Source organism: Haliotis rubra, unplaced genomic scaffold, assembly GCF_003918875.1.
Source record: "Haliotis rubra isolate DU_JTF1 unplaced genomic scaffold, ASM391887v1 Scf567, whole genome shotgun sequence".
Taxonomy (NCBI): Eukaryota; Metazoa; Mollusca; class Gastropoda; order Lepetellida; family Haliotidae; genus Haliotis; species Haliotis rubra.
Genome location: NW_025767265.1, coordinates 512501 through 537024, shown reverse-complemented (window position 1 = coordinate 537024; position 24524 = coordinate 512501). Strand labels below are relative to the sequence as shown.

Sequence of the window (24524 nt, the reverse complement as noted above, 5' to 3'; positions counted from 1 at the left end):
GTTAAAAAAATAATTAGATACCCATTGAAATGAATAACCATGGCAGCTAGGACTCGGTTGACATAAATCGTTAGTTACAAATACAAATTACAACAGTAATTAAAGATAAATATGTACTATAGATCCGCACCAAACTGACCTGGATACTTCAACTGGGTTTGAAAGGTTACCCTTTCAAACCCAGTTGAAGTATCCACGATATCACAAAGGGACCAAGGACTTCAATAGTATTTCATATGTGGTAGCAAAGTTATTTGATGATTATGACCTAAACCCTGATAATGATAGAAATAGGTTATGTAGATAACCACGTTGCCATGGTTACCCAGCCTCTTGATAAATCCAGCAAGTGCTGTGTCTTTGAATGTGTGTGTTAAGAGCCAGCATGATTGTTGACCTTTCACCTTGACCTGTGGTAGACCCCAACTGGGGGTTATATCAAATTCTCCCTGGTATTTATCTCATGTGAAGGGACAGTGATGACCATGGTGGTCTCCTTCACTGGTAAGATGGCTTCCACTAGTACACACTGTGATAGGGGAAATGTAACCATCTCTCTAGTCTGTCTCACAGTCCCTCAACCACATTATTTTCCCTGCTGACAGGCCCTCCCTGCAGTTCTAAAGCCTTAAATGAAGCAAGTCTAGATTTCCCCAGGTTCAGGAATCTCCCAACTCACTTGGGCTCCTGTTCAATTTGAATGGGTTTATTTGTTACTATCAATATTATATATATTCAGGGACTAAGCGTTAGTCTACCAGCTCTCCAGTCTCACGGCTTTTGAAGTGAGAGGATCCTGTTGCTGTCTTAAAGAAATAACATTGTTAATAGACACACTTGAACAATATCCCAGCTTTAGGATGACCCTATTCAGCTGGTGGCAAACAATTTATTTCTGTAGTTTTATGTGATCTTTTACAGCCTGTTATTGTGTCTATACTTCTTGTCAGAGGGTGCAGTGTCTTCTTGTCTTGCTCCACTGAAGCATCCTTGCTTCTCTTGCTGCAGTAAAAGTGCATCAAACTGAACGAGTACTTTTAGAGGTGATGTGAGGTGAAATTGGGTTTAACGTGGTACTTGAGAATATTTCGGTCATATGACGACGTGCATGCGTGTGTATGTGTATGTGGCTGCTTGTACTAGCCCAGACTTAAGCTTGTTTTATAGTGCTAGCCCACTGAGATACCATGCCGCAGTGAAGCATGAATACCCCACTCAGACACATTATACTGACTCCGAGCCGACCAGTCCTTGTACCCATTAATGCCGAGCGCCAGGCAGGGACCAACAAGTACCACATTTTAACGTCTTTTGGTATGACGCGGTCGGGGATCGAACCCGCGACCTTCCGCTCTCCGGGCGGACGCTCTAACCACTACACCACGGAGGCAGTCTGGTACTTTTAGATGATAAACCTGAGCGTATTAATCTTTCATCAACTTGTGTTGATATATGTAATATCAAAATACATTTGGGTGACATTTTCTTCGTATCAGGGTCACGATATGGCTGAAATATTGCCCATGTATTGCTAAATATTAATTCACTCACTTTATATCAATACCTGTATGAATGATGTGAGTTGTTTTTTCAAAAATGTTATGGACATTAAGTACCTTGATTCCTATTTTGATCCTGCATAGATACCAGTGCTTGAATAGTGGAATATTATTTCCATGCCATAATCCTTGTCTCTCCACCTGCAGTTCCCACGGTGGAGACAAACGGCATCGTGGACACGGCTTCAGAGAACAGCTCCTCTGGGTCGAGCACTCCTACCGACACTAAGGATGGAGAGAAGACAGAAGAAAATGAGACGGAAAAGACAAATGGAGAAGTTAAGGAAGGAGAGACAAAGGAAGGAGATGCTAAAAATGATCAAGAAATCGTTTTGATTCAGGATACTGGATTCACTGTGAGCATCACAGGGCCAGGCATCGAAACGTTCGAGTTGCCGGTAGGTACTGTCTACTGTTGTTTAGCTAGGTTTATTCAGGCCAGTTACTTATCAGTTACTTGTGCGACATCTGGTGGTCAGGCTCGCTGACTTGGTTGACACATATCATCGGTGCCCAATTACACAGATTGATGCTCATGCTGCTGATCACTGGATTGTCTGGTTCAGGCTTGATTATTTACAGACCGCCACCATATAACTGGAATATTGCTGAGTGCGGCGTCAAACTAAACTCACTCACTCACTCACTCACTCACTCACTCACTCACTCACTCACTCACTCTCCCAGTTACTTGTGATCATTAGTTGGAATCTTGGTTTCACGCCGAGGATGTTCCTGGGTTTGTTAGCACCAAACCCTGTGCTGTGGTTTCTGGGTTTGTGAGCACCAAACCCCGTGCTGTGGTTTCTGGGTTTGTGAGCACCAAACCCTGTGCTGTGGTTTCTGGGTTTGTAAGCACCAAACCCTGTGCTGTGGTTTCTGGGTTTGTTAGCACCAAACCCCGTGCTGTGGTTTCTGGGTTTGTGACCACCAAACCCTGTGCTGTGGTTTCTGGGTTTGTAAGCACCAAACCCTGTGCTGTGGTTTCTGGGTTTGTGAGCACCAAACCCTGTGCTGTGGTTTCTGGGTTTGTAAGCACCAAACCCCGTGCTGTGGTTTCTGGGTTTGTAAGCACCAAACCCTGTGCTGTGGTTTCTGGGTTTGTGAGCACCAAACCCTGTGCTGTGGTTTCTGGGTTTGTGAGCACCAAACCCTGTGCTGTGGTCTCTGGGTTTGTAAGCACCAAACCCTGTGCTGTGGTATCTGGGTTTGTTAGCACCAAACCCTGTGCTGTGGTTTCTGGGTTTGTGAGCACCAAACCCTGTGCTGTGGTTAGTGGGTTTGTAAGCACCAAACCCTGTGCTGTGGTTTCTGGGTTTGTGAGCACCAAACCCTGTGCTGTGGTTTCTGGGTTTGTGAGCACCAAACCCTGTGCTGTGGTATCTGGGTTTGTTAGCACCAAACCCTGTGCTGTGGTTTCTGGGTTTGTGAGCACCAAACCCTGTGCTGTGGTTTCTGGGTTTGTGAGCACCAAACCCTGTGCTGTGGTTTCTGGGTTTGTGAGCACCAAACCCTGTGCTGTGGTTACTGGGTTTGTGAGCACCAAACCCTGTGCTGTGGTTTCTGGGTTTGTAAGCACCAAACCCTGTGCTGTGGTTACTGGGTTTGTAAGCACCAAACCCTGTGCTGTGGTTTCTGGGTTTGTGAGCACCAAACCCTGTGCTGTGGTTAGTGGGTTTGTGAGCACCAAACCCTGTGCTGTGGTTTCTGGGTTTGTAAGCACCAAACCCCGTGCTGTGGTTACTGGGTTTGTGAGCACCAAACCCTGTGCTGTGGTTACACGGTTTGTTAGCACCAAACCCTGTGCTGTGGTTTCTGGGTTTGCGAGCACCAAACCCTGTGCTGTGGTTACTGGGTTTGTTAGCACCAAACCCTGTGCTGTGGTTAGTGGGTTTGTGAGCACCAAACCCTGTGCTGTGGTTAGTGGTTTTGTGAGCACCAAACCCTGTGCTGTGGTATCTGGGTTTGTAAGCACCAAACCCTGTGCTGTGGTTTCTGGGTTTGTAAGCACCAAACCCTGTGCTGTGGTTTCTGGGTTTGTGAGCACCACACCCTGTGCTGTGGTTACTGGGTTTCCAGCGATTCCATGGCATTTGATTTGATGACCAAGAATGTTTTGCATGTGTGTATCCGTAAACCTAAAATAATTTGGCCACTGCTCACAAGAGGACAACTTCAATAGACTAGAATTCGTATCGCCCTGAAATTTCGTGCAATCATTATATAGTTACTATAGTTATAAGCTATTATAATATTGTCAACATTTATCCTGATGTGTTTTTTGTTCTTTCTATTTTTTAAATGGATTTTGGTAGTGAGATTTGGAGTGTGAAAATGCTGTCTTTCACATCTTAAAACTAAAATATGCAAAACAGGTTGTAACTGTCATGCAGATATTATAAAATCACTAATATTTTCAAAAGCTATTTCATTTTTAACTTGTTTTTTTATGTTTTATTAATTTGTAATTTTATACAGAACTTATTACATGACGTTTGTTTTTCTGATGACCCTGAATGCCCGATCGCATCAACACAGCGTTATTTGCAGCAGCTGTGTGAGCTTTACAATATTTGCTTCAGAAGGGCACAAAAAAATGATAAACAAGAACTGACAAATACCGTATTGTGTTACCCTGTATAATAAGTCACAAAGTGCCCCCTATTATAAATATGTTGCAGACAGTTCCAATATACAGTCAAATCCTGATGAGTTGAATGCCGGTGTCTCGAATATTATGCATAACTCGAAGTACATGTCAGTCCTGACCATTCCCTGTTATAGTTGTCATTATTTGATTTCCGGTTACACAAATTCGTCTCATAAATACTCACGATGACTCGAGAAGGAAATTTGGTCCCCTGAGATTCAAACAACAGCAATCTTGTATACATAAGCCGAAGTCAGTCAATGAGAAGTTGATTGGTGTAGCAAACTGATCCAATTAACAAACCAGCTCGGCTCACACCTTTCCGCCATTGACGGGTGAGTTCAAAAGGCAGATTAGTGATTTTACGGAAACGGAAGAATTAGCACATGGCATTGAGTAAACTCAATTAAATCAGAACTCTTGAGTTCAGAGGTGAATTGTTCAATATTCGATCATCTTTTTTTTCTACCCTCATAGACATACCTATGTCTCGAATACATCGATAAGTCGAATTTATTACTTGGTCCCCAGTGATTCAACTCATCGGGATTTGACTGTATCTAATATCAATAACTTTAAACATATTTGATACAATGATTGGAAAAGTTACATTGGAAATTTTTGGGTTATTGCCAGCAATGATATATTGCAGTATTGCTGTGTTATTTTAGTTCGATGTTGAATAAAGATACTTAAAGTATCACTTATAGTTATATGCCCAGCACTTTTGTCACTGTAACTTTTGCAGGTCACTGTGATTGCCTGTATTTTACTTATGGCAATATTTGAAAGTCACTGTCAGGGTTCCCGGGCTTGCCAGGGTGAAACTTTGAAGTCAAGCTGCAAGAAATATGACTTAAAACGGGTCAAAGTACGGCATTTATGATAAATACATCCATTCTCTGTCAACTAAAGTTTGTTTCAAGACATCAATAGCGGTAACTTCAGCATGGTAGGTGTAAATTATGGTGACTCAGTGCACTGCCGTCAACCTCACACTCAATTCTATGTGAGCAATATTGAATGAAAGCTTTAATAAAATTAAAATTCAATTAAAACAAAATTAAAATAAACGATAAACAAAATAAGTCCAATATAAAATGAACACATTTTATAACCAGACAGTGAAATTTGCATGATTAATAAGCGGATTTGTTGGCATGGTATCTCCGACGTTCAGTGCACACGGAAATGACTGAAAATCAGCTGAAATCCGAAATGAATGCTTGGCGACAAGTAAACAGTATTGTCTTGTTCCAGGACTAGCTGCAAATTCAGAGAACAAAGGTTGACATCAATCCACTAAACTAGTCTTTACAAGCTCAGAGAACAAAGGTTGACGTCAATCCACTAAACTAGTCTTTACAATAAGAACATTTCTTAGGCTTGCCACCATGTTGGTGCGGCGCTGATAAATACTGTTTAACTCTCACTTAGTCTCTTGGAAAGCCATCCGATAGAACCCGAGTTAATTTGATCTGTGTAGATGCAGCAGCTTGTGTGTCAATTGACTTGATACTTTAGCATCTCATTGAGAACTTAATGAACAGCTGCCGTAGTGCTCATCTGAGCATAAATATTTCAGCAAATTCACTTGATATTATTCCAGTTGTCGTTTGTTGGGAAAATGTTGTGTGCTGAACGTTATCATGTGCCTGACTAGTCCCCATTCTGTTGTCTGGAGCTGACTAGTCCCCATTCTGTTGTCTGGAGCTGACTAGTCCCCATTCTGTTGTCTGGAGCTGACTAGTCCCCATTCTGTTGTCTAGAGCTGACTAGTCCCCATTCTGTTGTCTAGAGCTGACTAGTCCCCATTCTGTTGTCTGGAGCTGACTAGTCCCCATTCTGTTGTCTAGAGCTGACTAGTCCCCATCCTGTTGTCCAGAGCTGACTAGTCCCCATCCTGTTGTCCAGAGCTGACTAGTCCCCATTCTTTTGTCTAGAGCTGACTAGTCCCCATTCTGTTGTCTGGAGCTGACTAGTCCCCATTCTGTTGTCTGGAGCTGACTAGTCCCCATTCTGTTGTCTAGAGCTGACTAGTCCCCATTCTGTTGTCTAGAGCTGACTAGTCCCCATTCTGTTGTCTGGAGCTGACTAGTCCCCATTCTGTTGTCTAGAGCTGACTAGTCCCCATCCTGTTGTCCAGAGCTGACTAGTCCCCATCCTGTTGTCTAGAGCTGACTAGTCCCCATTCTGTTGTCTAGAGCTGACTAGTCCCCATTCTGTTGTCTGGAGCTGACTAGTCCCCATTCTGTTGTCTAGAGCTGACTAGTCCCCATTCTGTTGTCTCTGGAGCCGACTAGTCCCCATTCTGTTGTCTGGAGCTGACTAGTCCCCATTCTGTTGTCTAGAGCTGACTAGTCCCCATTCTGTTGTCTCTATAGCATATGTTATATTTGGGATTACACTTTCAGATTCTGGTACTTTTGTTGGGTTGAGTCCCATCCGGGATTCGAACCCTCAGAGTCAGGCACCTAATCGCCAGCACACAGTCAGACTCCTAGACTGCTCAGCCACCGCGGCTTCAACATTGCCTGACTCTGAGGGTGTGGGTTCGAATCCCTGATGGGACTCAACCCAACAAAAGTACTAGAATATTGTGCTTACAGCGTTCGCTTGTGACTCTGAATACTTGGGTTCGATTCCCCATATGGGTACAATGTATGAAGCCCATTTCTGGTGTCCCCGCTGTGATATTGCTGGAATATTGCTAACACCATACACACTCACTAACTCACTGTACAGTACAACCCGAAATTATTGAGAATTTAAAGATTGTAATTATTTATTTATTTTGACTCATTACTCACGTATTAAATGTGAATATTAGCAGAACATTACTCCAGATTCCAAGACAGGTGAACAGTTAGTATTTTGTCAAGTCACCATGGGCAGCAATGCAGGCTTCAATGCGGCGGGGCATACTACTGATCAAAGAAGTTAGAAAGTCATGGCCCATGCTGTCGCAATATTGGACCACCTCTTCTTTCATTTCAGCAATATTTGTCAGATTTTTCTTTTTGACACTTTCCTTCATAAGTCCCAAAACATTTCTGTTGGATTTAGGTCAGGGCTATAGCTTGGCCAATCTAATAATGTCATATTTTGGGTCCGAAACCAGGCCTGTGAATTCTTTGAACGATGTTTTGGGTCGTCGTCCTGCTGGAAAATCCAAAAATTTCCATAGAACACTTGAGCAGATGGAAGTAAATGTCCCTCGAGAATATCTGTGTACCGCTCACTGTTCAGATTCCTTCAAATACACAGAGGGCCGTTGCCCCTAACACAGATATGCCACCCCACATGTTATATTTCGGACTGTACTTTGGGCGCTGATACAAAGGTTTTTCAGTTTGTTTGGTCCAGAATTTCAGTGTATTAGGAAACAGCCACACAGAAATTTCATCTGAGAAAATCACATTGTCCCAGTTAACATTTCTATGCTGTAAGCACCAGTTCAACCATTGCTCCCTTTGTTCAGGTTTCATGATCGGTAATGGAATTCGACTTTTCTGCCAACCCATTGCATGCAGCTCAGTTCTAAGTGTCTCCTTACAGACAGCCACAGTTCTTATATCAATCATATCCAGCCTTAGGTTTTCTAAACAAGAAACAAGAATACCAAGCTGCCTCCTGTCACCAACAGTCAATTTTCTGGGCCTACCTGCACCTCCCTGGTGCTCAATGCCATCTCCATTTGCAATATTTTTCAAAACACGATAGACAGTGGACAAAGGGATGCCTGTTCTACTTGAAATCACTTTGGCTGATGTGATGTCCTTGTTATAATACTCTAAATTCAACTTCCTCTTCTCTAAATCATCCATACTGAGGATCACTGAAAATGTCGTCTGCTAGCAAGTAAACAAACAAAGGGGGATAACTCTTCACAAGCTAATAAAAATGATTTTAACAGAGTTGTCTCTCTTGAATGAAACCAAGCACTTGATAGCTGGTCAAGGTTGTTTATACTAGAAATCCAATTAAACATATTCCTAAAATTCTCAATAATTTCTGGTCATACTATACAAGGTGTCGTCCATTCTATGTACACACACTGTACTTACAATGAAAGGTTATACATCATCTTTTCATCTGCTGAATGCGAGGTGACACAACTGACACCTGTGTGGCTGGGCTTGAATATATTTTCTATTCTCAGGCAACATCTGTGACAGTGTAATGAAATATTATACGTTTTTAATGTGACATGGATCAGAGCTTCATTGCATCTGAATATGTGTAACATTCATTGTTTGACGGGAAAGGGTGTAAGTTCAGAGCTTAATATTATTGCATCCTTTATTATCTGATCTTTTATGATTATCAATCCCAACATGGTTATCATTCCCTGATAGGGTGGCAGGGTGGCAGGGTAGCAGGGTAGCCTAGTTGTTAAAGCATTCACTCGTCACGCCAAAGGCTCGGGTTCGATTTCCCACATGGGTACAATGTGTGAAGCCCATTTCTGGCGTCCCCGCCATGATATTGCTGGAATATTGCTGAAAGCGGCCTAAAACCCAACTGCTCACTTTTTCCCTGATGATTAGGAGGAGTGTCATAATTCTTTCTGTCAGGGGTGGAAATAACTTTAAAATTGTTAGTGTTCTCCGGTGGCACATGTGAAATCACTTGCCCTGATAATTTTCCCACTATACCGGCCGTTTTCTTGTTGAATTTTTTAAATAAACAGCATAATTATCATGGGAAAAGTCAACTGGACACCGGTACAGTGTGATATACAAATTTGCTTGCCCGACAGAAAAAACCTACTGGACTGGGGCATCGGGCAATGGGTTATTTCAACCCCTGTTCTGTATGCTATTAATTTTAAAAATTGCACTGAAAATAATAGTTTCTATCGCTGTATTGATCTGTCCATCTTGATTTAATCAGTCCCTTACAATAAGTACACTGAACCCATTACTTGGCTGGGAAGTATCCATCTGTTCAATGAGAACCTTCTTACACAATGACTGGCACGTGTATTTGGAGCAGACGTCAACTTTGACGTAATTGTATTTGAGGCAATGAGCTCAAATTCTTGGTGTCCGCCGTGAAGCTGAGCGAGGGGGGACAATATAGGCTGTTCATGATGAAAGCCTAGGTTCCATGGCATTCATTGGTACATTGTATCAATCACTTTCCACATGTTCTGACAAAATATGATACTTTTTGTCAAAATCTTTAAGATCCCCGTAAGATGTTAAGTGCCATGACTGTCTGTTTATGTTAAGTTTGGGAGGTATGATCATCTCAGCGCTTCGATAGCTTTGTGCATGGAATTTGTTCCTTGTGTGTTGTACAATTGTATGATTGTATAATTGTACTAATGCCCGCCTCCTTCCTACACCAGGTGAGTTCGATGGAGCTGGTGCAGGAGATCCACCAGGTGTTGATGGACCGCGAGGACACATGCCACCGGACCTGTTTCTCCATACAGCTGGACGGACTCACTCTAGACAACTTCGCTGAACTCAAGAGTATCGAAGGCCTTAAAGAAGGTTCACAGATTAAAGTTATTGAAGGTATGTCGCATAGTAACATTACAGGAAATAGTGTCTTCATCTAGTTTACTTCAGAAATTAAAGTAACAGGTTATTTTTACTGTCACCAAGTTTGTGTTGCACCGTGTCAACACAAAAAATGTTGCCATATGCTTGAATTCTACAAGACAATCATCGTGTGAGAAAACATTGTGACACCAACATGTTTTTGTTATAGATTTAGTAATCATGTGTGCTGTGATGATGTACTTCATTCAGGGTTGTGTTATAGACGGGGTATATAAATTAGCATTGATTTTGAAGGCTTGTAAAGGGGGGTCATTCAGGGTTGTGTTATAGACGGGGTATATAAATTAGCATTGATTTTGAAGGCTTGTAAAGGGGGGATATCTTATACATGGGGTTGTACTATATGCCGCGATATACAGTCCCGTGATATAAATAAATTCATGATTAGTAACTTGGCCATTGATTGTAACTATGGCAACTGATCATGGAATGGAAGCTTTAGAGATAAACCAGTTTCTTGGACAAACCTGATAAATGTGATTTAGATTTCTCGTAAATTTTTAATATTTTTTTCTTTTGTAACTGATTCTTGTGATGAAATCAATCTCTGTAGGTATAAATGTTTGTAAAGGAAGCTGGATCTATGTTGAACAAATTTTGCAGACAAACACATGAACCAAATAAGAGTTTTATTACAAAGAGAAGTATTTGTGCACAAGAACTGCAGGGGTCAGCGACCAGCACCTGATCCGCTGTGCTAATCCTGATCATCATGTCTCCCCAGAGCCGTACACCGTGCGGGAAGCCAGGATCCATGTGCGTCATGTTCGGGATCTGCTCAAGTCTGTCGACCCGGGGGATGCCTACAACGGCTTTGACTGCAACTCTCTGTCCTTCCTCAACATCGTCACAGCTGGAGACATCCTTGGTGAGTCATTCTGGCAACTGTTGGAAGAAAGAATTTATCTCAATGTTGTTGCTGAGAAATATAGAAATTTGTGACTTGTCACTTTGTTACTGAAGATCGAATGAGAACAGCTAACCTTGACATGCATGCTGGTCCACCAGCCAGAGACAACTAAATTGTACCATGGACAAGTGAGAGGGACATCTGTTGGCCAACCATCATTTCATAACTACTGTAGTTGCAGCTAGCATGGAACCTCTGTATTGTGTGAAGGCTGATGAAACAGTATTTATCTACACCTTCCAACAATTCAGGTCATTGTATATACTATTGTCGTCCACTTTAACTATGAACGTCACTGTCTGTTGATAACTGTATTATTGCTTGGCCGTAGAGTAGATACTGCTGTCAGTATGACTAGTCTTGTGTGAACCAGTGATGAAAGGCTCTTTGTTGGAGTGTCAGCTGTGTAGGGGAGATTTATATCACCAGTTTTGGTGAAATAATAGTTGTATGGAGAATTTCTGTTTTCCAAATGAAGGGTAACATCTGTTCACATGACGATATCTGAACCAGTTCGGGGCTGCATTGTTTCCAGGGAGTCATTAATTCCAGAAACAGTACCCAGAATGTCGGCCATAATGAAGCAGTAACAACATCCATGTGCTGTCAGTTGTTGCCTTCAACATTGTTGTCTTAGATGGATATTGCCTCAGGCACTGTTGTCTTGGATGGGTTGTTAACTCTGATATTGCCTTGGACACTGTTGTCTTGGATGGGTTGTTAACTCTAATATTGCCATGGACACTGTTGTCTTTGATGGGTTGTTAACTCTAATATTGCCATGGGCACTGTTGTCTTGAATGGGTCGTTAACTCTAATATTGCCATGTTGTCTTTGATGGGTTGTTAACTCTAATATTGCCATGGACACTGTTGTCTTTGATGGGTGGTTAACTCTGATATTGCCATGGGCACTGTTGTCTTTGATGGGTTGTTAACTTTAATATTGCCATGGACACTGTTGTCTTTGATGGGTTGTTAACTCTAATATTGCCATGGACACTGTTGTCTTGAATGGGTTGTTAACTCTGATATTGCCATGGACACTGTTGTCTTTGATGGGTTGTTAACTCTGATATTGCCACGGACACTGTATGAATTGATCATTGTGATGCCAATCACAGGGTTGCCTGTACCATACTCGATTATTTGCTTGTGTCTATTTCACAGCTTAAATACTGGTATTAAATAACAAACTAGTCCAACAATGTTTAATGTTAGATGTAACTGGGCAACATGCTGCTACTCAGAGACTGTTGATCAACATGGACTTGTTGTGTTGCAGAAAAGAAGCGCCAGCCACCCACGTCCCTGGACTGCACCCCTCCAGACTACATCATGCCCAACAGCAAGGATCGGCCCCTGGTTCCGCTGCACCCTGGGATCAAGGAGCAGAGGGTAGGGCCACTCGTCAGTTGATAGCTGGTGGAATTGTCTCCCCTGATGGCTATGTCTATTATTTATATCTTATGATGGCATTGTGTGTGAATTATCTCCCCTTAAGGCCAACTGTTTTCCCCTTCCCCTTCTTCAACTTTTGAGAGTTATACACAGGTACAATGGGTGAAGCCCATTTCTGGTGTCCCCCACCGTTCTATTGCTGGAATATTGCTAAATGCAGCATAAAACCAAACTCACTCACCTTCCTTGAGGGCTAACTGTATGAATTATCTCCCCTGACTCAGTTTCCCCTTCTCTCTCCGAATGCCATCCCTTCTCCCATCACTGTACGTTGTGCTCCATGATGGTCTGCAGCATCTGTTCCTTGTATTGTTCTCTGTCTTGTCCCCTGTCCCCCAAACCTTCCCGGCTTGCTGTGAGAGTTGCCCCCCTTATTCTACCCCAACGCACGGTGACAGGTGTCCCCCCTTACTCTCCCCAAACACACTGTGAGAGTTGTCCCCCTTTCTCTCACCCAACACACTGAGAGTTGTCCCCCTTACTCTCCCCCAACACACTGTGAGAGTTGTCCCCCTTCCTCTCCCCCAACACACTGTGAGAGTTGTCCCCTTACTCTCCCCAACACACTGTGAGAGTTGTCCCCTTCCTCTCCCCCAACACACTGAGAGTTGTCCCCTTCCTCTCCCCCAACACACTGTGAGGAGTTGTCCCCTTACTCTCCCCCAACACACTGTGAGTTGTCCCCTTACTCTCCCCAACACACTGTGAGTGTTGTCCCCTTCCTCTCCCCCAACACACTGTGAGTGTTGTCCCCTTACTCTCCCCAACACACAGTGAGAGTTGTCCCCTTACTCTCCCCAGCACACTGTGAGTGTTGTCCCCTTCCTCTCCCCAACACACTGTGAGTGTTGTCCCCTTCCTCTCCCCAACACACTGTGAGTGTTGTCCCCTTACTCTCCCCAACACACTGTGAGTGTTGTCCCCTTACTCTCCCTCAACACACTGTGAGAGTTGTCCCCTTGCTCCCCCAACGCACTGTGAGTGTTGTCCCCTTACTCTCCCCAACGCACTGTGAGTGTTGCCCCACTCCCCTTCCCTCAACCTGTTGTATGAGTTTTCCCCCCCACCTCCCCTCTTGTGTGAACTGCCCCTTCTCATGGCCTGCTGTATGTTCCAGGGTCCACAGTGCATCAAAGTGCTCACCTACAGCGGCTGGAACCCCCCACCGGGTAATAGACGGATGCATGGTGAGTGCAGTACATCTTCAGTAAGTTCCCATGAAAAACACCCATGTAAATGTGTCATGCTGTACTTGCTACCTAAACAATTATTGGAGCATGTGTGACCTAGCCTGGAAACTATTGGGAAACATGTTCGAGACCCATCACAATGGTAGAGACCCATCACGCACGGCACGAGACCCATCACGCACGGCACGAGACCCATCACATCAGACCCATCACGCATCGTAGAGACCCATCACACACGCGCGGACCCGCGGCACGAGACCCATCACGCCCGGCGAGACCCATCACGCACCGCACGAGACCCATCACACACGGCACGAGACCCATCACACACTGCATGCCAGCACTTGCTACACTAGTACATACATACTTCACACCACCTCACGTTCAGGACAATACTATCAAATGTATTCGCTATGTTATTTATGTTATGAATGAATGGTTAGTAACTCGCTGAGTGTCTGTTGAACAGGCGACCTTCTCTACCTGTATGTGGTTACCTTGGAGGAGAAGAAATACCACGTCACAGCCTCCACACGGGGCTTCTTCCTCAACCAGTGAGTACCCCTGGTCATGTGACTCTGTGTCCTTGTCATGTGACTCTGTGTCCTCGTCATGTGACTGTCCTTACTATTCCACCTTCTGACCCCCAATGTACTGTTTCCCCCAACTGTTCTAGTAAGACTTTAAGGGGACTTATACCACTAGGGTATGTTATGTCCATTGTTCTGGCAGGTTGATTTTCTGTGTATCAACCTTCTATCTGCACGTGCAGAGGTTGATATGTGGATAACAACCTTGGCGGTGCAGGAAACGCACGTGCAACAAGCAATGTACGAGTCCATTCGGCGCCCACGTGGTATAAGTAGGTTAGCACCCCCTTCTGCGAGTGATATGGATTCAACGCTCTCGCCTGACGGCTCGAGCGTTGAAATCCATATCACCCTTGAGGAGGGTGCTAACGTATACTTAAGCCATTGCAGCCTCCCAGGCTGACACAGGAGAGATGTCTGACACTTTGATATTCTTGCAGATCTACCGAGGATGACTTCAACCCTAAAGCTGCCCAGCCAAAATACCTCTCCCACTCTCTCATAGATCTTCTGAACCAGGTGAGCAATCTTCCACTCTCTCATAGCTCTTCTGAACAAGGTGAGCTATCTTTCAACATCTCCGATCTCCTAAAGCAGTTGATCTATATTACACTCTCTCTCACAAATCATTTTGACTGGGTGAAGTATTTCACTTGGTCACAGATCTTCCGAACCAGATCAGCAGAACCAACCCAGCACTATCTCTGGTGCCTTCCGATAAGTAGCATATTGTCATCGCTGTCAGTAATTAATCTATAAATGTGAGCAGGAAAATAAGAAATAATAATAAATAAACGAGATTTTGAATTTGATATTTTAGGAACATGAAAATGAACGTGTACAGTTTTCTGTGTTTATTTATCAGTTTCCCATTAGTAACGAGGAGTTCTCTGATCTCAGATTAGTCCTGGCTTCAAGAAGAACTTCTCCATGCTGCTGAAGAAGAGGGCTCAGAAACACCCATTTGAGCGTGTTCCAACTCCGTACCAAGTGTACAGCTGGATGGCGCCCCAGCCTCTTCACCACATAGACTACATCCGCGCCGAGGACGGTGAGAAGCAGCCACATGGTGTCCGTGCTGGACCACAGTGACTTTCATTTCTGTTTCCCATCATAATTCATTGACAAAATTTACATTCTCCATAGCTGTCAAACCTAATTTTGAGATCAGAACCATAACATGTATTTTTAGAGCCTTAGTATTAAGAAAATAAGATCTGCTTGTGCAGTCAGTGTCACTCGCTCTCCAACACTTTACCTCCCAATATATCGCAATAAGTAATGTGGGTACCTGAATCACAATATATTATTTCAATACCGTCTATTTGCCAAGACACAACCATATTCCCTACCGTTGTCATCACTTATATTCTGTTTTTGTGGTTGACACATGTCATCGGTTCCCAATTGCGCAGACTGATGCTCATGCTGTTGATCGCTGGATTGTCTGGTCCAGACTCACTTATTTACAGACCGCCGCCATGTGGCTGGAATATTGCTGAGTGCGGCGTAAAACAAAACTCACTCACTCACTCTTGTTTTTGTCCCTGTTGTCATATAATCTTTTATGTCATTTCCATATTTCCCCCTGCCTATTTCCGGACCGTTGTGAGTACCACATTTCCCCATTGTTGTCCTGTCAGTTTCATCATGGTTGTCACCTTGTCTTGCTCCCTTGCGCAGCCTTCTCCACGCGTCTGGGGTACGAGGAACACATCCCCGGACAGACACGTGACTGGAACGAGGAGATTCAGACCACCAGGGAACTGGCCAAGAAGAACCTGCCGGAGAGACTGATCCGTGAGAGAGCCATCTTCAAGGTGGGCACGCCTGTATTCTCACCTGTTGCCCTTTATTCATAGATTGGGTGATCACGTGTCCGCATACCTAGATAATGTGGATCCTTATACACAATATTGGTTGCTATATTGTCAGCTGTTTTCTTTTGCAGGTTCACAGCGACTTTGTTGCAGCTGCTACTCGGGGCGCGATGGCCGTCATCGATGGAAACGTCATGGCTATCAACCCAGGAGAAGAGGCCAAGTAAGACAGGATTCTTTCGCTGTAGATAGTTATACCTTGATTTCTCTGTAGATAGTTATACCTTGGTTTCTCTGTAGATAGTTATACCTTGATATCTCTGTAGATAGTTATACCTTGATATCTCTGTAGATAGTTATATCTTGATATCTCTGTAGATAGTTATACCTTGATTTCCCTGTAGATAGCTATACCTTGATATCTCTGTAGATAGTTATACCTTGATTTCTCTGTAGATAGCTATACCTTGATATCTCTGTAGATAGTTATACCTTGATTTCTCTGTAGATAGCTATACCTTGATATCTCTGTAGATAGTTATACCTTGATATCTCTGTAGATAGTTATACCTTGATATCTCTGTAGATAGTTATACATTGGTTTCTCTGTAGATAGTTATACCTTGATATCTCTGTAGATAGTTATATCTTGATATCTCTGTAGATAGTTATACATTGATTTCTCTGTAGATAGTTATGCCTTGATTTCTCTGTAGATAGTTATGCCTTGATATCTCTGTAGATAGTTATTCATTGATATCTCTGTAGATAGTTGTACCTTGATATCTCTGTAGATAGTTATACCTTGATATCTCTGTAGATAGTTATACCTTGATTTCTCGGTAGATAGTTATACCTTGATATCTCTGTAGATAGCTATACCTTGATATCTCTGTAGATACTTATACCTTGATTTCTCTGTAGATAGTTATACCTTGATTTCTCTGTAGATAGTTTCCCTTGATTTCTCTGTAGATAGTTATACCTTGATTTCTCTGTACATAGTTATACCTTGATTTCTCTGTAGATAGTTATACCTTGATTTCTCTGTACATAGTTATACCTTGATATCTCTGTAGATAGCTATACATTGGTTGTGTTTGGTTGCTGTATTGAACATTTTACATCCTCAAGGATTGACAGTTTATACTGCCACCTGGTATCACCGTTTCTCCACTTGCCCTCCTTTCCCCAAACCTACCCCCCTTTCCCCAACCTACCCCCCAACATCTGTCGCTGCATCCTTATGTCACTCTTTCCCACCGTCCCACTTCTTGTATAGATCCTTGCAGATATATATCTTTCTTTTTTTCCCAGGATGCAGATGTTTATCTGGAACAACATTTTCTTCAGCCTGGGGTTTGACGTGAAGGACCACTACAAGGACTTCGGCGGTGATGCTGCGGCCTATGCTGCACCTGTAAGTTAGAGTTGTCTCCCTTCGCTGTCCACCTTCTAGTAGTTGTAACGCTATACTTGCTATCAGTAATGCTGTTGGCGTTTCAAGTTCATATCAATGTCGTACTATCGATGGGTTGTACATAATGATATAATGCTATCCTCCAACTGTTACCAAGGCTGTAAACAGGTGCAAGTATCTGTATCCATGTAGATGGGGCAGTGGGGTAGCCTAATGGTTAAAGCGTTGGCTCGTCACGCCGAAGACCCGCGGGTTCGATTCCCCACATGGGCACAATGTGTGAAGCCCATTTCTGGTGTCCCCCGCCGTGATGTTGCTGGAATATTGCTAAAAGCGGCGTAAAACCAAACTCAGTCAGTCAGTATCCATGTATCTGCACGAAGACTGGGTGGCCTTATTGCATGGGGTGGGGATGGTGGTCTTGTGTGATGGAGTAGCCTAGTGGTTAAAGCGTTATAAACAAAGACCCACGTTTGATTCCCCCACATGGGTACAATGTGTGAAGCTCATTTCTGGTGTCCCCTGCTCCCGTCCCCCCGGAATATTGCTTAAATTGTGGTGTAAGACTACTATTCACTCACTCACTTTTCTTGCATGGAAGCATCGTTGTAAAATGTATCTTATAAGGTGAATGAATGTTGAATTCATGTCCAGTCAGTTGCTATGGTTACATCCGTGTGTATGTTTCAGGGCAGCGACCTGCAGGGGGTCAAGGCATACTTCGGTATCGACCCCGAGAATCTCTACACACTGGGCACCGTGGTGATTGACTACAAGGGCTACCGTGTCACAGCGCAGTCCATCATTCCTGGCATCCTGGAACGAGAACAGGAACAGTCCGTCGTGTACGGCTCAGTCGACTTTGGCAAAACTGTCGTCACAAATGAAAAATACAGGGAGCTGGTTAGTGTGAATTGTTTCATCTTCAGTATTCAACAAGAAATTATGACCTGTATCCATAAAAAGTGTTCCTCTTCATCATACCAACTTGTACATGCCACTTGAAGATGCTGTATCCAGCAGCGGTACTATAAGAGATATGTCCTCGTGCTTTAATTATAATAGTTCGGGGCAAAACTATACTTTATTACAAAACACATTGGGGTAGAGCGAACTTTATTTCCTAAACAGAACAGGGTGCCGATGTAGAAAACAACCTTAGCGATAAGACGACCTTAAGTCTATGTTAAGGTATGGGAGTTACGGTCACCTTAGCGCTAAGACTACCTTAAGTCTATGTTAAGATATGGGAGTTACGGTCACCTTAGCGCTAAGACTACCTTCAGTCTATGTTAAGGTATGGGAGTTACGGTCACCTTAGCACTAAGACTACCTTAAGTCTATGTTAAGGTATGGGAGTTACAGTCACCTTAGCGCTAAGACTGCCTTAAGTCTATGTTAAGGTATGGGAATTACGGTCACCTTAGCGTAAGACGGCCTTAAGTCTATGTTAAGGTATGGGAGTTACGGTCACCTTAACGCTAAGATCGCTTTGTACAGCGGCACCCGGCTCATTGCTCATACAGCCTTGCATTAGCCAACAAGAACAAAAACTCACATCCAGTTCATAAGGAGCGAACCATTCTGTGAGAAATTTGTATGTAGGTTTGTCTGTGATCTAAACCGTCACATATTGCAGCATGTTTTAAGCTTGGAAGCCATGTTATCGTTTAAACCCCCATGTTATACTGAAGATAGGTGAGGACCTGAGACTGTACTAAGGTGTGACTATCCAGTAAACCTTGTGAATTATAAAGATGATCTGTATTTCCTCTGAAGCAGTTCTACAACAGTAGAATACATTTTCTCCAAAGTAGGCAGAATGAATATTTTGAGGATACTTTTCTCAACAAGTGGCACACCAAGAAACTAAAATGTATGCTCCAGTGTTGCAGAAGTAATAGGATAGGATTATGAAGAGCGCACCAGCAGTTTCCCCTCTAACAATAGTGAATGAATACATTGTTTTCACTAACAGTAGTACTAACTAAATTAATCTCAATTTCAGCTTCAAAAGACAGCGAGTCAACTCAAAATCCGACCTCACAAGTAAGTTGCTGTATGGAAACTAGTTTTGACATTGAATGTTCAAACATTTGATAGTGTTGTATTGTCTAGCAGTTCAGATGTTTGAGTCAACAAGCTCACACTAAGAGGCAGTTCTAGAAAGTTTGATTAAAGTCTTCAAATGCCACATTGCATGTTAGCCATGTTTATCAGCCTATCAGATAAAAGCAACCCTATTATGACAGAAACAATGTGTCGGTTTTACACCTGGCACTGATGGCAACATCAAGATATGATCTGCTTGTGACTAAAGCATTGAAATCATGTTTAGAACTGGTCAACCTCTGCTTGTTATAAATGTATCAGGTAGTTAGACTTAAGTTACTGTCTAGAACGGATGTGCGGTTTCCATTCCTGGACGGTAAAGTTTACAAACCAACCGGCTAAATCAACACAATTGACTCACTTATCCGCATGAAGCTTTGATCTTCTGCTGACCGTGTGAAGTGAAGCGCGAGTGTCCCACGTGTCTTGACACGAGACAAGATCTGCTAATCTGGATTCATAACCAATCAGCAGGGTATTGGTGGTGATTAGTAGGCCTATCTGACACAGAGTGAATTGTAATTGGCAAATCAAAATGACCATGCTGTTTTGGAAGTGATTTTAAACCAGAAGTGTATGCTCGCTACCATTTCAACACCTAAACCTGGATGACAGAAATCCAGATATCTGGATATTCAGTTATCCGGACGATTTACGCAAAAAAGAATGTGTCCGGATATCCAGGGTCTCACTGCAGCTGGAATTTTGGGGTTAAACAACACAACTTTTTGAAAGAATCATCAGCTTAAGAGTATAGGTAGTCAAACGTTTTCTAGGTGTTTGTTTGTTTGGTGTGTTTGACCTTGAATCACAAATATTTCTCAGTTTAACACGAATTAAAAGCTGTCTTCTTCCACAGGGTGCTGAACAACAAAGATGAAGAAGTCGAGTTGTTTTCCTCCATAGAGTGCAAGGGCATTGTTGGTAACGATCAGCGCCACTACGTGCTGGATCTCCTACGAACCTTTCCACCCGATGCCAACTTTCTACCAGGTATTTACTACTTCCCCTCAAAGATTAAACTGTTTTGTTATTTAAAGGGGGAGACGATTCCTTAATATGACTTTATGGATAGAACTGCAGTAATGACAAGAGGCTGAGTGTTGTAACCCTTCATATTAATATTGTATGTCAACGTGAACAGTACAGACATCTAACCAAGTCAATGGTCAAAGGTCATGTTTAATTTGGTGTTGACAGTCAATGAGATGATTGTGTCTCTAGTTAAGGAATTGATGATGGTGGTGATGATGATGATGATTGTGTTTCTAGCTACGGAGGGAGATGAGCTGAGTAAAGAGATGAAAGAGCATGGCTACCCCCGAGATCATCGCCACAAGCTGGCCTGTCTGAGACAGGAGCTTATTGAGGCCTTCGTAGAGTGAGTAGATCCCACATGGTATGGCAGAATGGGACAAAACAAGTAGACTTGTCTCAGAGTAAATTGTGCCACAAGGGGATTTCCAAATTAAACCAAAAAGGTCTGCATGGAGAATACACAGTTGAAGCACAGTTAAGAATGTACAGTCAGACAAGACATGGGTCAGGTGCAGGAAGAGATAAAAAGCCAAATTGATAGGCATGCACTCATGAATGTCCAGAATTGTGTGTCTAAGTGTCTTGAAACAGGCCTGTCGCCATTCTTGAATCTGGAATAGTGTTAGAGTCTGGCAGGAATTTATATATTATTTGTTGAAAGTCCATAAACTTCATGGCTGAAATGTGGAACATTTTCTGGAAGTGATTGTTAGAAGTGTCTGGATTTTACAGATTCTAGTAGGCTGTACCAAAATTCAGATCCATTTTGAACCTGTGCTTGCTGTTATCTGCTTGACAGATGAGAAAATCCTGAATTCAAAATTGCAAATTGATGCTCTCATCATTGGGATTTTAATTTGATGGCTCATAATCTGTATGAACCCTGAGTAAACATGCTTAAAATATCAATCACTGGATTGTCTGGTCTTAGTTGCTGACAGACTGCTGGTAGATGACTAAAATTTTGCTGGGTGCAACTTGAACTAATGAAAACACAATCATGTCCTTTATTTATGTGTTTGCTGAAATGCAAGATCATCAGTTCATGTGTGTCGCGTTTTCAGAAACAGATACGTGGCATTTGTACGCCATGCAGCCTTCCAGTTTCAACAGCTACAGCTGCTCAAACAGAACAAGGTCAAGGACATGGACAATAAGGTTACGGACACAGACAATAAGGTCACGGACACAGACAATAAGGTCAAGGACGCTGACAACAAAGTGATTGAGAAGGAGGCAGAGAAGGAGGTAGAGAAAGCCGTGTTAGAGGTCAAGGTGAGATATCTGGCACCACTTCCTGCAGTGCACAATTATATAGGATTCAGTCACCACCCACAACTCAGAAATGTTCCATGGCCACGTTTACAGTGCAACTCTTACTGCTAACTCCCATGTCTTAACATTACCTACAGTACTGCAAAGATGGTTTTATTTGTCCGAAGAGATGAGTAGTGAAATGTTGTTATACCCTGATGCTGTTCATATCCACCACTAGTTTGTCTGATCCAGACATGATTGTTTAAATGGGTTGAGTCTAACTTCTGTGTAAAGTAAGAAAAGTAAGAAAGAAGTTCAAGCCTGTTGTGTACATTGTTCAGTCCCCAGAGAAGTTGGTAAATGGCAGCGCCGAAGACTCGGTGCAGACTGCACAAACCCAGCTGGAGAATGATATCGCCACGGAGGAAGCCAAGAAGATTGTTGAGACCCTCACAGGGACGGACAGTCAGACATGTGAGTTAGCATGGCTACTGGTTGTCAAGGTGATGGTATGCTTGTAGTCTGGAACTTACACCAGAAATCAGTGCCATCCCCTTTGCTGGTCCTTTGCATTTGTCTGAAATCAAGTCAGCTATTTGGCTTCAATATTGTTCGGATCGACTTAATTAAAAATGCGATCCGGATTAGAATTGACCTTCAGTAACCCATGCTGGTTGTAAGACGTGACTGACGGGATCGCTGGTCAGGCTCTGACTGGGTTGATGCATGTCATTGTATCCCAATTTCGTAGATTGATGCTCATGCTGTTGATCACTGGATTGTCTGACCCAGACTCAATTATTTACAGGCCAACGCCATATTGCTGAGTGGCATAAAACTAAACTCACTCACTCACTCATTGAAAATGCTGAAAAATGCAAATTCATGCCAGCAGACAGTTTGGCAAAGGTGAAGGTCAAACAAAATTAATCTTAAATGGTACAGCTGAAGCACAAGGACAAGCTTTGAGAGGCTCAGGTGTAATGTATGATACACTGTAACTGTTCTACGAGCCTCGAACTTCCAGCCTTCTCTTCTACAGTCGAGGAGAACACGAAGGATATTGTGAAGAAGGCGGGTAAAGCAGTGGGCTCTCTCAGTGACACCGAGTTCAACGTGACCTTCAACCCAGATGTATTCCAGCCTCATGTTCAGCATGCGGACCCAAAGGTAAGAGTTGTCTCCCCTGTCATCTTCACTATCAAAGCTGAAACATCCTGAGAATTCATCTATGTGTGTATTGATGAAAAGGGCTACCCTCACTGACACCAAAGAGCAAGGTGTGTCTGAGTGGGGTATTCATGCTTAACTGGGGAATGGTATCTCAGTGAGGTAGCACTATAAAACCAGATTAAGTCTTGGTTAAGTGCGACATTAAACCCAATTTCACCTCACCACACTTGATCCAGATATGATTCCCTCGAAACAGCCATGACACAACCAGTATTGCAAACTAATTATGCTACAATCAATCATTCATTCACAGAAATCACTTAATACAACATATCAGGCAACATGTTCAACAATGGGCTTTATGACTGGTGTAGTTTAGATGGAAGCATGTACCTTCGTAGCCCTCCGACATGTTCCGGGGCTAGTCCCCAGCAACCTGAGTGGTTATGTAGTGGACCGAGTGGCACAGACTATTATTTCCAGACACCCTTCATATAGCTGAAATATTGTTGAATGTACAATTAATCAAAAGTTGGAAGGTTTGTCCTGTGTGAACTCACGTTCACTTTCTCCTGTTGCAGAGCGAGACGTTGAAGAGAGAGAAGCAGTTAGTGAAGGACGCCGCCGAGTTCCTAGTTCTACACCAAATACCGACACTCGTGAGTAGCTGGCTAATCACCACTGTACCTAATACATCTGTGTAAAACATAAGACTGATATTTGTATCTCCTTTGTGTTTAAACATAACTCGACAATTTCTGTTTACCGACTAAAGCAAGACAGTATGCGTTTACCATACTGTATATTTTTGTCCTGTATACATAGAGAGAACCTTATAGAACCACCGGGCTGGTGGGGTAGCCGTGTTGTTAGAGTGTTAACTCATCATCATGAACACCCAGGTTTGATTCCCCACATGGGTACAGTGAGTGAACCCAATACACTCGCTAATAAAACAGTGGGACTCTACCCAACCCAACAAAAGTACTTGAATCTATACTTTACAGAGAAAGTGTAATCCCAAACATAACATGTGATACATTTGACCACTTTCTAACAGGCATTATGTATTGATAGCTTTCGGCCGCGGGAGCCGTGCCAATTAACACTTATCAGAGGGGTACACAAAGTCCGCGGTCTAGACTACCAGTTGTCCAACTTCCATTTTTGTGGAAGCCGCCTTGGCTGAGCGGGTTAGGCGGCTGACTTTGTGAGCTGGCGATTAGGTGCCTGACTCTGAGGGTGTGGGTTCGAATCCCGGATGGGACTCAACCCAAGAAAAGAATCTGTACTTTACTAAGAAAGTGTAATCCTAAACATAACATGGAACATTTGACCACTTTCTAGATGTCATTGTGTATAGTAGAACAATGATGGAATACTTGCAGATCAACGACTGCCTTGACCACACCTCGTCCCCCATCGACGGCCTTACTCTCACAGAGGCTCTGCATAACAGGTCAGTTTGGACAACAAATGGGACTTCCACAGTTATCTCCCCTGTTTCCAGAAGATCACACTGATACCGAATGATATGAACTTGAAATGTCTTTGTCTGCACAGTATCCTTGTCAAAGTGAGCCCAATGTTAACATCGACCAAAATCTTCCGGCCTCTAACCCACCTCTGTTAATAGTCTCTCATCATGTGTCACTTGCTTGAGAAGAACATACTTCTGTATTCTTCCAAGAAAGCTTGTCTTGATTAACTCTGGCGTGATTGGTGCTGAATTTGAAGCCTATTCGTCAAATGGATGAAGTACATAGCTA

General features: G+C 43.1%; 1 protein-coding gene across 1 annotated transcript in view; it reads left to right on the top strand.

The window, feature by feature from the left end:
* Positions 1 to 24524, top strand: part of LOC124254153 (clustered mitochondria protein homolog) — a 47114-nt gene that overhangs the window by 14233 nt on the left and 8357 nt on the right. The window contains 20 exon segments of the mRNA XM_046688028.1: positions 1707 to 1957; positions 9566 to 9737; positions 10510 to 10653; positions 11980 to 12092; positions 13273 to 13342; positions 13815 to 13899; positions 14376 to 14454; positions 14836 to 14986; positions 15619 to 15755; positions 15887 to 15978; positions 17073 to 17175; positions 17866 to 18078; positions 19184 to 19224; positions 20147 to 20280; positions 20560 to 20668; positions 21390 to 21600; positions 21924 to 22056; positions 22625 to 22752; positions 23337 to 23414; positions 24144 to 24214. Of these exon segments, the coding sequence (XP_046543984.1) occupies positions 1707 to 1957; positions 9566 to 9737; positions 10510 to 10653; positions 11980 to 12092; positions 13273 to 13342; positions 13815 to 13899; positions 14376 to 14454; positions 14836 to 14986; positions 15619 to 15755; positions 15887 to 15978; positions 17073 to 17175; positions 17866 to 18078; positions 19184 to 19224; positions 20147 to 20280; positions 20560 to 20668; positions 21390 to 21600; positions 21924 to 22056; positions 22625 to 22752; positions 23337 to 23414; positions 24144 to 24214 (2515 nt within the window).